The sequence below is a fragment of the Platichthys flesus genome, chromosome 13, assembly GCF_949316205.1.
Source record: "Platichthys flesus chromosome 13, fPlaFle2.1, whole genome shotgun sequence".
Lineage (NCBI taxonomy): Eukaryota > Metazoa > Chordata > Actinopteri > Pleuronectiformes > Pleuronectidae > Platichthys > Platichthys flesus.
Window position 1 is genome coordinate 19,778,370 of NC_084957.1, and position 15,133 is coordinate 19,793,502.

The 15,133-nt window shown below is 42.5% G+C and overlaps 1 protein-coding gene across 2 annotated transcripts in view; it reads left to right on the forward strand.

The window, feature by feature from the left end:
- Positions 1 to 11,297, forward strand: part of slc49a4 (solute carrier family 49 member 4) — a 47,742-nt gene extending 36,445 nt beyond the window's left edge. For both annotated transcript variants that reach the window (XM_062402534.1, XM_062402535.1), the window contains exons 8-9: positions 1,744 to 1,926; positions 9,535 to 11,297. In XM_062402534.1, the coding sequence (XP_062258518.1) occupies positions 1,744 to 1,926; positions 9,535 to 9,650 (299 nt within the window). In that variant the 3' untranslated portion in view covers positions 9,651 to 11,297. The remainder of the gene's footprint in view (positions 1 to 1,743; positions 1,927 to 9,534) is intronic.
- The last annotated feature ends 3,836 nt before the right edge of the window (positions 11,298 to 15,133 follow it).

A 15,133-nucleotide genomic window follows, 5' to 3' on the forward strand; every position in this document is an offset into this window, starting at 1 on the left:
TAGCGCACATGGAGCAGCTGGACAGCGCTATATGTGTATCAGTTAAAATTGTAATGTGGGCAAAATAAGGGAAATATGAAGTCATGTAAATTTTTCTTTGGGCTTTAGGTCAATTTTCTGTTCTTTAGTGGCTATGAATGCTCAGTTTTGTTTGGCTGCAGCCTTCTGTGTGCAACACGTTGCGGGTAGCACCTACCTTTCAACATGTTAAATATAGACGCAGTCACAATCCTTCCAGTTATTTTCAGGCTTTTTAAATCACAATGAATTTGCTATTTGTATCTACTCCTTCCAATATTTTGCGCACTCGAGTAGAAACGATATCGCATATTCATTAAGGCAAACGTACAAAATGGACTGTGCATGTTATTCTGCACACAATCTTCAGTGTGCACTGTTAATAGATCAGCTTGCATGCTTATTTTTAGTTGCAGCCCTAAATACCCCTTGGTTGTAACATGCCACGTAACATAATTTCTAGAAACAACATCGTTCTTCAGACCAGTGAGGTGCATTCTAAGGTCCTCAACTGCTTTGATCTCCGTTTCCCATCTGGGAGCTGGCTGTAGATAGCCTTGTTTGACAACCAAAGGGGGGAAAGGGCAGCAGTTGAAGTGCTCTTAGAGGTTTGATATCAGTGCTTCATTAGGGTTCAATAAAGACAAGCAGGGGAGGAGGCTGGCTTTGATGGCTGCACGAGTGCAGCTTGGGTTCCTGTCTCAGGCAGGCAGGAACACGAGGGCCCTCAGAGGCTCCGTGATTAAAGGAACGTGGAGGCTAATGGGGAGCTCATTTGGACCAATCTGCACTGATACGGGAGATGGAGGCTGCCGCGATGCCACCGAGGTGATGGCTTAATCTCTCAGCACCATCCACTCTAATACATGTTCACAGGATTTACTTTTGGTTCCGGCCAAAGAAGCGCTGCTGGAACTAGACTCTGAGACAACCAAACACACTGAATGGAAGTAAACTAAAAGCAGCAATATGTGACTAAAAGAAATTACCTTGAATGACCTTTACTGATTTGTTAAAAAAGTTCTCTGTGGATCTTTCTATCTGTCTGTAAGGTATCATATACAACTAGAATGGTCCCCAAAAGACCAACAGTCCCATTCAATCAACCTGCACTAAATTGCATTCATATATCACTTTAGACGAGCATTTTATTATTCCCTATAAAATCAGTGAACATGTAAAAAAATCTCACAATGTGAAAGAGAGTGATCAAATAATTTTCTTAGCTCCCTCTGACTTCTTGTTTGGTCGGTTTTGCGTAATCCTGCTGACAAACCAACCAACTCACAGATGATAAAACCTCTCAGTCCTTCCGAAAAGTGAGCGCATGACCAAAAACACACAATACTGACATAAACAACTTATTATGTGACGCTGCAGACCAAGTGAAGGCATTTAAAAACTTGGTAAAAATGTGAAATGATGCTTTTTTGTTGCAAAGTGGCCATTTCCCCTCGGAGCCCCTATAGTATTTTGGTTTTGTTTCAAGAAAATTGCCACCTCAAGGGGCGGCACTCTGAATGAAATGTTTCCGGATGAGGGTTTGTCATAAATCTCAGTGCTGTTGAGAACAAATGATTCAGTAGGAAGCTTCAGGATGGGCATAAATCACCACTGCTGTTCCATAAACTTGACTAGTATGCCAATGTTTTCCAACAGTCGCCCAATTACATTAAAGTTCCAAGTTGAACCGCGGCTCACTTTTTACCTTTTGCCCTTTTACAGCCATCCTGTACACTTCCTGCATCCTGGTGGGGATTTTTATCAACAGCAGCGTGCCAATATTCTTCGAGCTCTTCATTGAGACGGTGTACCCGGTCCCTGAAGGCATCACCTGCGGAGTGGTCACTTTCCTTGGGAACCTGGTCACTGGCCTGCTCCTCTTCTTCCTCACCTTTTACTGTACAGGTAAGACAGAGGGACTACATGTGTAGTAAAGTGCAGCTCGGGCTGCAATTGTCTGTCCACACCCGATTCCCGATTACAGACACATGCAACCAATGTTACTGAAATTCAACCAAACCCGAAAATCCAACCCGGCCCATCTCAAGGTATCCGCATTCTAGTGTGAAAAAATGAGGAAACTGTATGCCATGAAAACTTTAACTTAAACTTTGATAATATTTTCTAAATACAAAAAATGTTCATTGATTCATTTTCTGCACCCCCTAGTCCCAATGATCATGGTGTTAGGATAAAACCACTTCAATGGTTCTTTTATAAGTCTTATTTCTGTCAATAGAAAACATCCAAATGTCCTTTATCTGTTCCCTCCCCTGTAGATTTCTCTCACCTCCCAAAAGCCACAGGGTCCTTCATTTTCAAAAATCCATTTGAAGCCCTGCAGATGCTGCCGATAAAAGGCGGATGGTGTGAAAATTAGGTTCCTATGCAATCGACAAATTCAGCACAAAGAAAGAAAAACTTCCTGCTATAATTTAGCCCACGACTTCGCTCTGAGTCGGCTGCCTGATAGGGTTTTATATAATAATTAGGGGCCACAGCCAAGAGGCATGTCATCTGCTTCTCTTCAGACTCGGCGGCTTTCACAGGACAAGTGAATTCTTAAGTAAACCCAGCTCAGTCATCCATCTTAGCGTCTGTTGGTATGTGTCAGTGTGTACTCAGGACTCGAGTTATGTTCCATGAGAACTGCTTCTCTCTGATCTTTGCTTATCCGTCTTCCATGTCACCCCTCTGTCTAAGTTTGGCTACGTCACAGCACCAATCAGCTGGAAACACTGATCCATCTTTGACACACACACACACACTCACTCACACACTTACACTCATGCCTTCTTTCCTGTGTGTTCAAGTAAATAAGAAGAATATTCTCAGATACTCGTAAATATTCATGAGCTTCATCCTCCTCCTCCTCCTCTGCCAAATCCTTCTGAATGCTACGAGGCCACAGACAGCTGCTGCCTAACAACTATATCTTCATCCTGCCTTCTGGCTTGTCTTGCCAGTGAAGGTGGATAGGATTCTTGTTTGACCTTAACAGCCGTGGGGCCCAGCAGCCCGCTGGGACCAGCTAACAAGTACGACAGCCATAGCAGGAAAACAGCTTGTCTTGTCAAGAACAGCAGGTCTCTAACATAGCGTGATATCAGCATGGGACGAAATTAAGGCGGAAGCTAAAGATTATCTTGATTCTGGACTAATCTGTGTATCAAATTTTCTGATGGATTGATTATTAGTTTGTCCTATAGGATGCAGAAAGTAATGAAAAAGACCCTAAAATCTGCAGATAGATTTCCACCAACACTTTGTTGCTAATACAGTTTACAACTGAACACCGATCAGTACACCAAAGCCTAGGTATCCGTTTTAGTCACAGGGCTAAAGAAAAGTCTGATCTCTGAATCTGTAATCTGAATAGTGGAGGATGACACTAGAGGGATGTCCACTAAAAACAATGGTAGTTAAATGATAACATGAACTCAAAGGACACTGATAGTTGGGAATTGAATGACAAACAGTGTGTGTCTGTCAATTGTCCATATGCTGATGAATCAAAGATTAGACAACAATATACCAGGTGTGTATAGATTGCAGTTTAGGTACAGCAGCTCTGGGTCGACACACATACACACACACACACACTCAATCAATCACAAGTCGAGTAGAACTCATTAAAAATAACTTGCGTATCCTCTGCTTGACACTTCTCTCCACAATGTTGCACTAAAGAGGCTTGGTGCGGATGAAGGTGCATCTCAATGTGTTGCATGTCATGGGTTTGGCATGTGTGTGTGGGCGGGCAAGCAAGCGTCTGATGTGCTGAGATGGATCCTGACAACAACCTTGTGGCAGCTGGAGAAAAGATCAAACTGGCTTGATGGAGGCTTACGCTGCAGTTTTCTTCACTTCACTAACCCTGCAGTTGACTAAAATACACAAATTAGTTTATTATAAAGCAGGTATAAAAGCATCAAAAAAGCAATGAACCCAAAACTTTGAGCTGAGTTTGCTTAACTCTCTTCTTGGTGTGGCGCTCAAAGTCACAGACGCCAGAAAACAGGGAACTTGTGCTTTTGACATCGTTTGGAGTCTGCCAAGTAGTGATCGTGTTAGGGACTAGGGATTATTGGTTACAGGCTCCATCAATGGCGGGTCAGTCTCAGCTCTCATTTATCATCAAATATCCAAAATTAACACTAGTTCCTACATCAGTGTGATAAGAAAAACCTAAAATGACTCGATGACTAGCATGGATGGACATGTATTGCAGCTAGCTACCGGGGGGCAATCTAGATGAGTGGGTGTCCCTTTTGGGTGGCTGTCATGTCATCCATCTTCATGTCCATCATTGGTCCCACACAGTAGAAAGGACATGACATCGATTTTTACTCATGTCTACTCGAATCGATGGTGACGTTAAAACACGGATATTGTGCAGTCAGGGAATTGAAGACGTACACGTTTCCTGTCCTGTTTGATAACCAGCTGCCGTCTGTTCTCCTGAAGTAATCACTCCTGTGAAGATGAATTGGATTATTATGTGAAATTCCCCTTGGAAGTTTTCTAGTGGGCCGTTTCATTACTATAATTTCCTCTCTTGTGTCCCATAATGGATTTGGAAAAAAATATGCAGACTTCAGAACTGATAAATTCTCCATGAGCCTCATCTTTTCGAAACCCTTTCAACTCCTCATATTGAAAAATTGGCAACTTGTGCCTTTAAAGATTTCCATCTATTTCCAGTTTATAGTTCATTTTAGGGTTTTCCCTTTGGCTGCCCATTGCCTCGTTATGCATTCTAAATCATGGCTCTTTATCCCCTGCAAGGGAAGAGACGTTCATGAATTTAGCACTGTGTCCGTTTTAATATCCATGCGAGGCCCGGTCTTGCTTCAGTGATCCTAACTGGCCTCTTGACTCTGTTTTCATGTTTCTAAAATCTCCCCTAAGTCTCTGAATCATGTGACTCAGAAACATGAGTGGAAACCTCTGAGTCTTTATCCACGCTTGTTGCTCTTTCTCAATTTCATCTGTGTTTGTGTCATTTAGCCCGGAGCGGTGAGTGCAACAACAGAAAGGTATTGTGGAGCAGCAGAGCCTCAGAGGTTCTGTGGAGGAAGGAGGAAGATGAAAGATGAGGTGCGAAGGGAGGGATAGCGTCGAGTTCCGTTCGGAGACTTCTGCATTAGGGGTAAAGCAGAAATTATTCAACACGGAGAAATAATTGCTGCAGTTCTTACCTCCCGAGCACCTTTTTTTCTCTCTTTCTACTAAATTTTGCATTATCGTCTGAGGTGAAAACACCTTTGCAAACTAACTTTTTCCACCCGCCACGTAAAGACCACGGAGGTGTTTAAACAACACATACAGCCTCAGTCACCTCAGGGAGAACAAAAAGCATGTTTTTTTTCCAGTTTGGAATCGCGACAGTTCAAGGCAATGCTAGCGGGTAGATACACATTAAACACTTTAAAAAAACACGTCAGACTACGGTAAATATTTCCACATGCATCATAATGGGAAAGTTTTGCGGTTGGTCATCACACAGCTTGTCCATGTATCTGTAGGTGCGACCCCAGTCCTCTCAGACAAAGGCTGAAGTCGTAAAAGAGAACCAAGCCACATTAATTATAACGCTGCATTGACCTCAATTAAAACTGATTGAGGCCATAATTCGCCCGTCGACTCCTGTCTATCTCTTCATCTGTAGCTCTGTTCTGCTGACAGAGAGTGTGATAAGCTGTTAATGTGATGAACTGTTCACTCTGACGTCCTCTGAACATCACCACACAGTCACAGTGATCCCACTGTTGTTCAGGGCACCAGTGACCAGTCAGAGTTCTGCGTGTGGCTGATGAGTAAGTGTTCATTGTTCAGCGTCATCCGACATCATCGTCTACCGCTGCCCTAAAAGTCCAACCTGCCCCTGATCATCTTCCTTTGTTGAGGGATAGTGACATTCCAGGTGGCAAGAGACTGATGGCCGATGCAGAAATGGAAAGGTCAAAACTATAATAATTTCAGCTTTAATATAATACAGTTACTATTTTATTTAAATAGCATCTTTCAAAAACACAGTTATGAGTGGCTTCAAAAGTAAAAAATGCAGAATTGAAGGCAAGAACTAGGACTCTTATAAAATTTAAATAATTTAAATAATTAAAAGTTATTTGAAGATCACACAACATTAGAACAGAAACACTGAATAAAATAAATTCTAAAATGATAAATATAATCAGTTATTTTAGGTCAGTAAGGTCTTTTATGAAATCAAGGGGAAATTCATCTTTTCCCATTTACCAAAAAACTAGCAAAGTGAGAAAAAAAGTGATGCTCCACCTGCTGTGGTTATTATTATGTTGTTATTAATATTATTGCATTTTCTGTGATTCCTCCTTTGTGAGTCTGTTTCTTGCCTTCCAGATCACAGATAAAAGCAATGTGTCACAGTGTCATGTAAACTCTTGACTAGCGTCGCAGGTTGCTTATTCAGAATCTGTTTTCTAATGAGCGAGCGAGTCGCTGAGTTGTCAATGTTGACGCACAGCCACAGTGAGGAGTGAGAGGTGGTGGAGGAGTCGCTCTGCACAGTAAAGATGACGTTCAGTTCCTAACAACTGGAATCGAGGCTATATTAAGATCAATATATAGAAATAGATAGGTTTTAGCTTGAGCTCAGATTCATAGTTAAAGGTATAACTTTCATACCCCTCTTGCACTGTAGGAAAAGTCTCCTCTTGTGAAACTGACAAAGGTGATAATTAGATCTCAGGATTTTGACCTCAGGGCGGTTGCCATGGCACCACTGTAAGGAGCACAGTGCTAAAGTCAGGTAAGGTTGAAGAGAAGAAAGGACAGAAAGAGACTGAAAATTAAATACAAATATTACCGCTCATCCAGGTCATGATCCTCCAAGAAAAGACTTGAGTGCAAACTGGTATTAATTGTAGATACTTGATAACATTTCACCTCTGATCCAAGAAGTTTCTTTAATTCTAACTGACTCAGGTATTTAACCTGAAGGAGAAGGATAACCATTCACATGGGCAAGATTCAGCAACATAAATGCAAACTTAAACAGCCATTTAAATGACTCCTTACTGTCCTTTTAACAGGTGATAACAACAGTTTACAACAGATGAAAACTATTGTGCAAAGTTCAGGATGATTATGACAAGAGATGTAAAAGAGAAGTGTTAGAAGTCAGTCAAGTTAAAAGTTTACAGGACTGCAACAGAGCTGGAGTCAGAAGGATCTGTCCTTTAAACCGCGATCATTAAAATCTAATATTCAACTTGAAAGCAAACCGCTGATCTGAGGAGCCTCCGGAAACAGAACAAAGTGACTCAACTCATCTTTTCTCCCTTTTATCTTATTTGCTATGATCTTTTCCCCTCTTTCTCCTCCTCCTCTTCCTCTCCCCTCCTCTCTGTTTACTGTTCATCCAAACTTTAACACAAAATCTATTTCCTCCTGACTTTGCAGCAGGTGTGTCCTCAGAGATCCGATGGGAGCGATTGAGCTGCTTGTTCATTTTCACCACATCGCCTCGATGGAATCTCTTAGCGACACATTAGCATTCTTCTAACGCTGTGAGAAACAATCACACATAAACAGACCGTGTGTCTTCGTCCGGGGCTCACATGTGAGAAAATGAGACACAGTTAGATGCAGAAGATTTTAGGTCAGTTAAACACAACTCCATTACCCCGTCTCCACGCCGGGTCGCCCCCTGTCTGCCTTACACGCTGCTGATTAATGAGGCTGCTTCAGGAGTCTCGACACCTCGCTGCAAACACCCTCACCCAATCCTTCACCTTCCCCCACTCCCAAGCCTTGGTCTCCACCTGTCTCTTACCTAGATTTATCCTTCACTTCCATCTCTGCACCTTGTACCCCAGACTCTTCCCGAAGCGACGAGCACACATAGGCTTGTGTTCTGCAGCCCGTAAATAATTTACTACACATCATCTGCATCCAAACACCAGAGTCCTCGTGCCCTGATCTGGTGCTCTCTTTCGGCCAGGGCAGATGTTTGGCCAAGTTGTGAAAAGCCGGCTGAGTAAAAGTCGAGACCGAGCCGGTGCTGAGATGAAGCACACTGTGCCAGCAGGGGCCCCGGGGCTCCGCTGCAAACACGACCTGATTTCTCTATATTTAGTCTGGCTCGTTATCGGGGCCCCGAGCCGCTGCCGCCGCGTCCTGGCCTAGGGGTTGGCCCTCTCCAGGCAGGGGCGCAATCTGCTTAAAGTCTCTGCCAGCAGGACGAAACACTATTGAGTTGTCGACACAGCCGGTTTCTGCTTCTGTTTTACAGATCCGTGCTTTGTCCTGACGTGACGCCGATGTCAAGTGTGATTGCTTGTTTGTGCAGGCGAACATAAAATCCGAGTGCGTTCATTGCGGAGGCTGAGAAGACGGAGAGGTTGCCTGTGTGCTAATGAGTCAAGAGGCCGGTGGTTAGGCGGTGTGGCGAGCTTCCCGTCTGCCCTCCACATTCTGCGTTAGTGCAGACAGGCCAAGCTCCTCTCCTGTGGTTAATGGAGCCTGAAAAGAGCTGAGAAAATAGAGCGCCTCATTCTGCACCAGGGTTAGGTTCAAGTGTAGGTCAGTGATAATGGGGACCACTGGCAGCATTATTAAATAGTTCCAAAACAGGAGGCTGTGCTTATTTCCTGTATGGTGTGTCAGGATTTCCTTCTTGATCAGTCATTAGTCCCATATGATTCTAGTAAATGATTCAAGGTTGCTTTGTGCAACCTGTCGTTAGTTCACTGGGGATATGAAGATGACTCATGTTTCATCATGAACCAACACATGGTCACATGTTGTCGTCTGTTGCTTTGTGCTGAGGCAGTTTGAAGACAGTGCTCATTAGTCAGTATGATCTTTGATCTATTCAACAGCCAATGCATGAATATATCTGATATGATGTCACCCGTTGAATAATTGATTTGATTACATCGTCTCCTTGAACTACAACAAATACTATGGACACACATATTACCGTATTTTATTTTATTGTAATTGGGTGTGCATTCAGTGGCCAGAAGTAAGTGGACACCCCTAAACCCCCATGTGATTGTTGACCATGTCATTCCAGAGACCTTGGGCATTGCTCTGTTGTAATAACAACACCGACGTTGGGTGATGATTCCTCTTGCTCACAGCTTTTCAGTTCAGCACTAAGGTTCTGGACGAGGCTAGGAGCCTGGCTGATGTTACACTATTAACTGAATTTATAAATGTCTTAGATTTTCCTTAATTTCGAACTAAGGGGACTAGCCCAAATTATGAGAAACGGACCCAGAGCCAAAGTAAATGGGTGTACACATGCTTTTTTCTATATCCTGTAAGGTTATTTAGTTCAGAGAAAGAGGAAAAGAAAAAGGGGAATGTAGAATCTGTTAAAAATGGAAAAGAGGAAAGTTTTGACCTACAGAACTGTCTGGGAGGAAATTAAATTAATCATCTATCCCCGTGTATCACTGAGCGCTAAAAAAAACTAACCCTAGGCATCTCTCTTTTCTCTCTCTCTTTCTCTCTATTCAGAGCTGTCGTGGCTCAACTGGTGTCTAACGGGCTCCTGCGTCTTCAGCCTCGTCCTCGTCCTCTGCTTCAGGGAGTCGTACGACCGCCTCTACCTGGACGTCTTCGTCTCCGTGTGACGTAAAAAGGGGGCAAAACACACTTAACGACTTAATAACAAGGGACTGAATAACTTTTCTTGCACAAACAAAAGGAGAAAGGGAGGCGAAGGGAAAATGGACACTCTTATGATTTTAAGATGTAAATGTACATATACTTCGGTGACAGTGGTGATGGATCGCTGTTGTGCGGCTACTGAGAAGAACCGCAAAGCGATTCCACATCAGTGTTTCCTCTGTATATGTCATGCCATGTGACTGTCTTATTACCTGTTTTTATATGTCAGTGTATGTTTTAATGTAAACACGTTTTTTTATACGTTTTACCAGGAACGGCATGACAGACTGTTTACAGATACTATAATATTTAAAGTTGCTCTCATTGTCGCTGGCTGCTCCGTCATCCTCCCTGATTGTCTTTAAAAAATAAACTGGACACTGTCTCAAAGCTCACGCGCCAGACGCCACTGACTCCAGATCAGCGTCAGGTGTCGTGGGAGAACTTCATCAGCCAATCAGCAGGCCTGGCTGGGCTGGGTGGAGATAAACGTGGGACCTCGTGCTGCTACAGACTGACCCGCTGCTTCTCAGCATAATGTGACACTTCCTGTCATTGAGAGGCAGGCACTTATGTTCTCATCCCCTTCTCAAGACAAATATGCAAAACTGTCGAGATCGATGATTGGATGACAAGCCGCCGCTGTTTTCCTACCAATGAATTGTACACGTGGAAATCATCGGAACTGTTACATCACGTTTCAGATTGTTTGCAGCAAATTTAATGACAATTGTGTCTGGGAAAATCGCTTTTTAATCAAAAGGAATAATGTTCATTTGTTTTCTAAACTTTGTAATGATTTGTTCTCCTCAGCAGTCTGCCAGTATTTATTGGAAACATCTCAACACTAACACCATTAACACTCAGCTGCGTAGAAAATGGTTATGAAATTGACACGGATGCGACACGCTGAGGGAGATTGTTTATTATTACAGTCATGAGGATTAAATCATATTGTTTTGTAATTGCCAAGCTGCTCCTCCTCCGAAGCACCAGCAGGTGTCTCTGCGCCAACTGAGAGTTCACTGGGAAACAAAAAAAGAAAAGGAAGGAGGTTAAAAAAAGAAAAGGAAGTTCCCATTTTCATGGATTCCTTGACTGATACAACTGGGACTGTGACAAAAAGCAGCTCCGGGTCGAGAGGGAAATAACCACAAAGAAACACATGATGACAAATGGAAAACATTCATCAGTCGCAGTCAAACTTTCTCTCCGACTCGTCCATGACTTCTCTTTGTGTCGCTGTCTTGCACAGCAGCTAGAAGACGTGTTGTAATTTGATCTCCTGTGGGTTATGAGGAAGCTCTGTAACATGTTTTTCGGTGCTTGGTGTATTTTTTCATTTTGTACTCTCACTGTACAGAAAAAGGTTTGTCTTTTTACCTCTTTGACGTGTTGCCTTAATTGCCCAGTGCAGTGCGTTTTGTCTCCCTCTCCTCCACACTGTGACTATAATGTCTGTATATAGAGTTAAAGGTCATGTTCTTCTGTTCACTCTGCTGTTCCCTGAGATCTTGGTTTTAAATGTCCTTGTTCTGTGGAAAGGAAATGAACAAATGTGACTGTAAAATATTTCCAGCACCTTATTAAAATGAACATTTTAAGAATAACGTTCCTGTTGTTAATGAGTGTTATTATTGATATTTATTTATTTAGTGGCTCTTACATTAATAATCTACATTTCCAGTTGGTCCCGGTGTAGATGTGCACATCTCACATCCAGTGATCGAGTACAACACAGTAGAAAATGTATTATATTGCTTTCATTTTCACAGCAGAGCTTCTTACTCAAACTCGACTGTTATGGCTGAAGCACGTATGCGTTTGGTTTCATTATTTCCTGTGTGTTGTTTGTACAGTTTTCCCATTTTCCTTTATAGATGCAAACACCAGAATTGAATAAATGCAATAAGTTGTTGCTTTCGGTTTAAGGAAACATTGAAAGCAACGTTATGAAACTTTCTTGGCTTATATCAGCAGCTCCATTAAACAAAACATGCACAAAACATCATGTGACTTTAGACCCCAGAGAGTTGAATTCATGTTTCTGAAGCGTGGGGAGAGGCAGATTTTATGTAAAAGATTTTATGTGGTCCCTGTAATGGTTGAAGCTTCAAATAACTCTGATGACATCATTTACATTATTTTCTCAGACGTGACAAATCAGCTCAGAGTTACAGATGACATCATAGAGCTGACGCCATCATGGAGTAGGTCAGACAAAGGCAATGATAAAGTAAACGGAGCTAGATGTGCGACATTGGTGAATTTCCTCTTTAAGTAATATGTTTGACATCAAGATATGACCCCTACATATAAGTGTAATATTAATGATAAGAGGTAAAACAGATTAATGAACAACATTTTGACAATACAATAAAAACTATCAAACTTAAAAAGTCTGACTTGTTCAATGTTGACATTTTACATGACTGGCAACACTGGGTTACTTCTATAAACTTTTCAACACCAAACACCATAAAACAAATCTATTTATCACATAAAGATTAAACCGCTGTCAGTCAATGTAAGAGTGATGGATGGTTCCAGTTGTGAGTTTTAGTTTATTTCCTTGTTGTTTACATGTGTTTGACAGACTGAGCCTTTAAGCAGCAGATTACTTATGGCTCTGCCGGGACCTGAACTCATCTGCTGTGTTATTTTGGCAGCTCAGTGGAGCTCTCGCTCATCGTTCCGAGGCAGCAGCACAGAAAGCCTCCGAGGCCTCCTGCCTTCGAGGAAATCTTCCTGCTCCTGTCTTACCTCAAACACAAATCCCCATGAGCGTGAGAGTGACCTGCAGCCATGACCTCACTCACGCGTTTTGAAAAAGGCATGTATGGTCCCCTCCCCCTGGTGGCCCTGCTGGGGATGAGCTCATACTCAGTTTCTGGTGAGAACAATCATCTCTGAGTCTGCAAACGGAAAGACATGAATTCAAGCCTGGTTCCACTCAGCATCACTGGTTGTGTGTGTGTGTGTGTGTGTGTGTGTGTGTGTGTGTGTGTAGACGTGAATAAGCTGTGATTAATTTAGCCTCATCTATATAAGATCATTATTCCCTTTGTGATCCTTTGAACCGGCGCCATTAAAGCTGACAGGAACTCCTGACCCGGGACTCAAATTCGCAAATGGCATGACATGAGATCAGATTGGGTGGTTTAAGGTTGGGTGTGCCGCAAATTATTGTTTGGCATTTACAAAACAGGCCTGCAGGGACGTAAAATGGATCCGCTGTTTTATGGTGGTCTGCTTTTGGTTTTAGAGGAGCTGTCACACGCATTCATCACAGATCCTGCAGGGGAAAAGAGAAGTGCTTTGTTTTGACTTTTCAGTTTATTGACACAGTTTCAGCTCATTCCTCTTCTCCTATTGCCTCCGTCCCCCTGTGATCTCTGTGTGACCCACCACAAATCTGATAAATAACACAAAGATTATCTAATTCAAAATGAACAGTACAAACCCAACCAGGCTAAAGCCAATGTGTTTTTCATTTAAACATTTTATTGTGGATGTGTGTTTGTTATTGATGGTGAAATAGAATTGAAGATATAGTCCCAAGAAAAGTTGCTTCAAATGGTTTTAAGACAAACACCACAAAGCTGTTTGCTAAAAAAGTTTACTTTGGAACTACAAAATGTGTTTGTGATGTTACCAAACATTGATGTGGGATCATGTTAAAGTGATCCTCGAGGATTTAATGTCATGAATACACGGTTAAAGAGTCATAACACTAAATACACAGAAAACCAAATAAATTCATGTCAAAGACAAAGCCAACATATGGAAAAATGAAGTTGCCAAAATACAGAAATAAATAAATATAGAAATATAAATGAAGGAATGCAGAAATCAATGTAAAAATAGAAATGAATAATGTAGAAATTTAGAATTTAAAAAACATAAAGTGCATTTATAATCAATCAATCAATCAAATGTTATTTGTGTAGCCCATATTCACAAATTACAATTCATTACATAGGGCTTTAACAGGGTGTGACATCCTCTGTCCTTAACCCTCAGCAAGAGTAAGGAAAAACTACAAAAAACCCTTTTAACAGGGTAAAAATATGTAGAAACCTCAGAGAGAGCCACATGTGAGGGATCCCTCTCCCAGGACGGACAGAAGTGCAATAGATGCCACGTGCAGGAAAACATCATCAAGATTAAAGTCTTCAAGATTAAAGATTAAAGTCTCTAGCAGCATTTGATGAGGGTAAGCATCGCGAAGGACAACCCCAACATGACATGCCAAGCAGTCCCGCTGCAATCACAGTCCATGGTCAGCAACCAGCAGGACCACGATCCACCATCCAGACCAGAACGCCACTCTAGTCCTCAGTCACCGTCCACCGCCACCCACCACGAGCCGCCGCCGCGGTCCTGGTCCAATGCCCGTACCCAATGCCAACGCGACACAGGGTCCGCCACCACCACCACGATCAGCCCACACGACACAGAATCCACCACACAGGGTCCGCCACCACCCACACGATCAGCCCACACGACACAGAATCCGCCACACTGGATCCACCATCGCGGCCCCCTGTGCGCGATCAACAAACCGCAATCCATGGTGCGGCCACAGAGGCCCTGGATCTGCGGGTGATAAAGCAAAGGGATTCCGGGGAAGGGGGATAGGGATGGAGAAGAGGAAGGAGAAGCTGGAAAGAGAAGCTCTGTGTGTCATGTGTCATAAAATAGAACAAGTAACGTTCTGCCGCACTAATTAGCTCTAACTATAAGCTTTATCAAAAAGGAAGGTTTTGAGCCTACTCTTAAACGAACAGATGGTGTCTGCCGACACCCGAACTGAAAAGGGTAGATTATTCCACAGCAGAGGAGCTTGATGGCTAAAAGCTCTGGCTCCTACTCTACTTTTAAAGACTTTAGTGACGACAAGTAGGCCTAAATTCTGGGAGCGGAACGCTCTAGTGGGTTTATAATGTACTAACAGCTCTTTAAGGTAAAATGGCGCCATATTATTAAGGGCCTTGAAGGTGATGAGGAGAATTTTTAATTCTATTCTGGATTTAACTGGAAGCCAGTTTAGCGATGCTAACACAGGAGAAATGTGCTCTCTTTTCTTTGTTCTCGTCAGGAAACGTGCTGCGGCATTTTGGACAAGCTGTAGAGTCTTTAACGACTTACTGCTGGAGCCTGATAATAATGAATTACAATAGTCCATTCTCGATGTAACAAAGGCGTGGAGTAGTTTTTCTGCACCTTTTTGCGAAAGGACATGTCTGATTTTTGAGATATTACGCAAGTGGAAAAAGGCGGTTCTAGAAATTTCTTTTAAGTGACTATTCAAGGATAAATCAGGATCGAAGATCACTCCCAAGTTCCTGACTGTTTTGTTGGAAGCAAGGGCAATGTCGTCTAGCGCAGCTATATAATTAGATAATGCGTCTCTAAGGTGTTTGGGGCCAAGTATTATAACCTC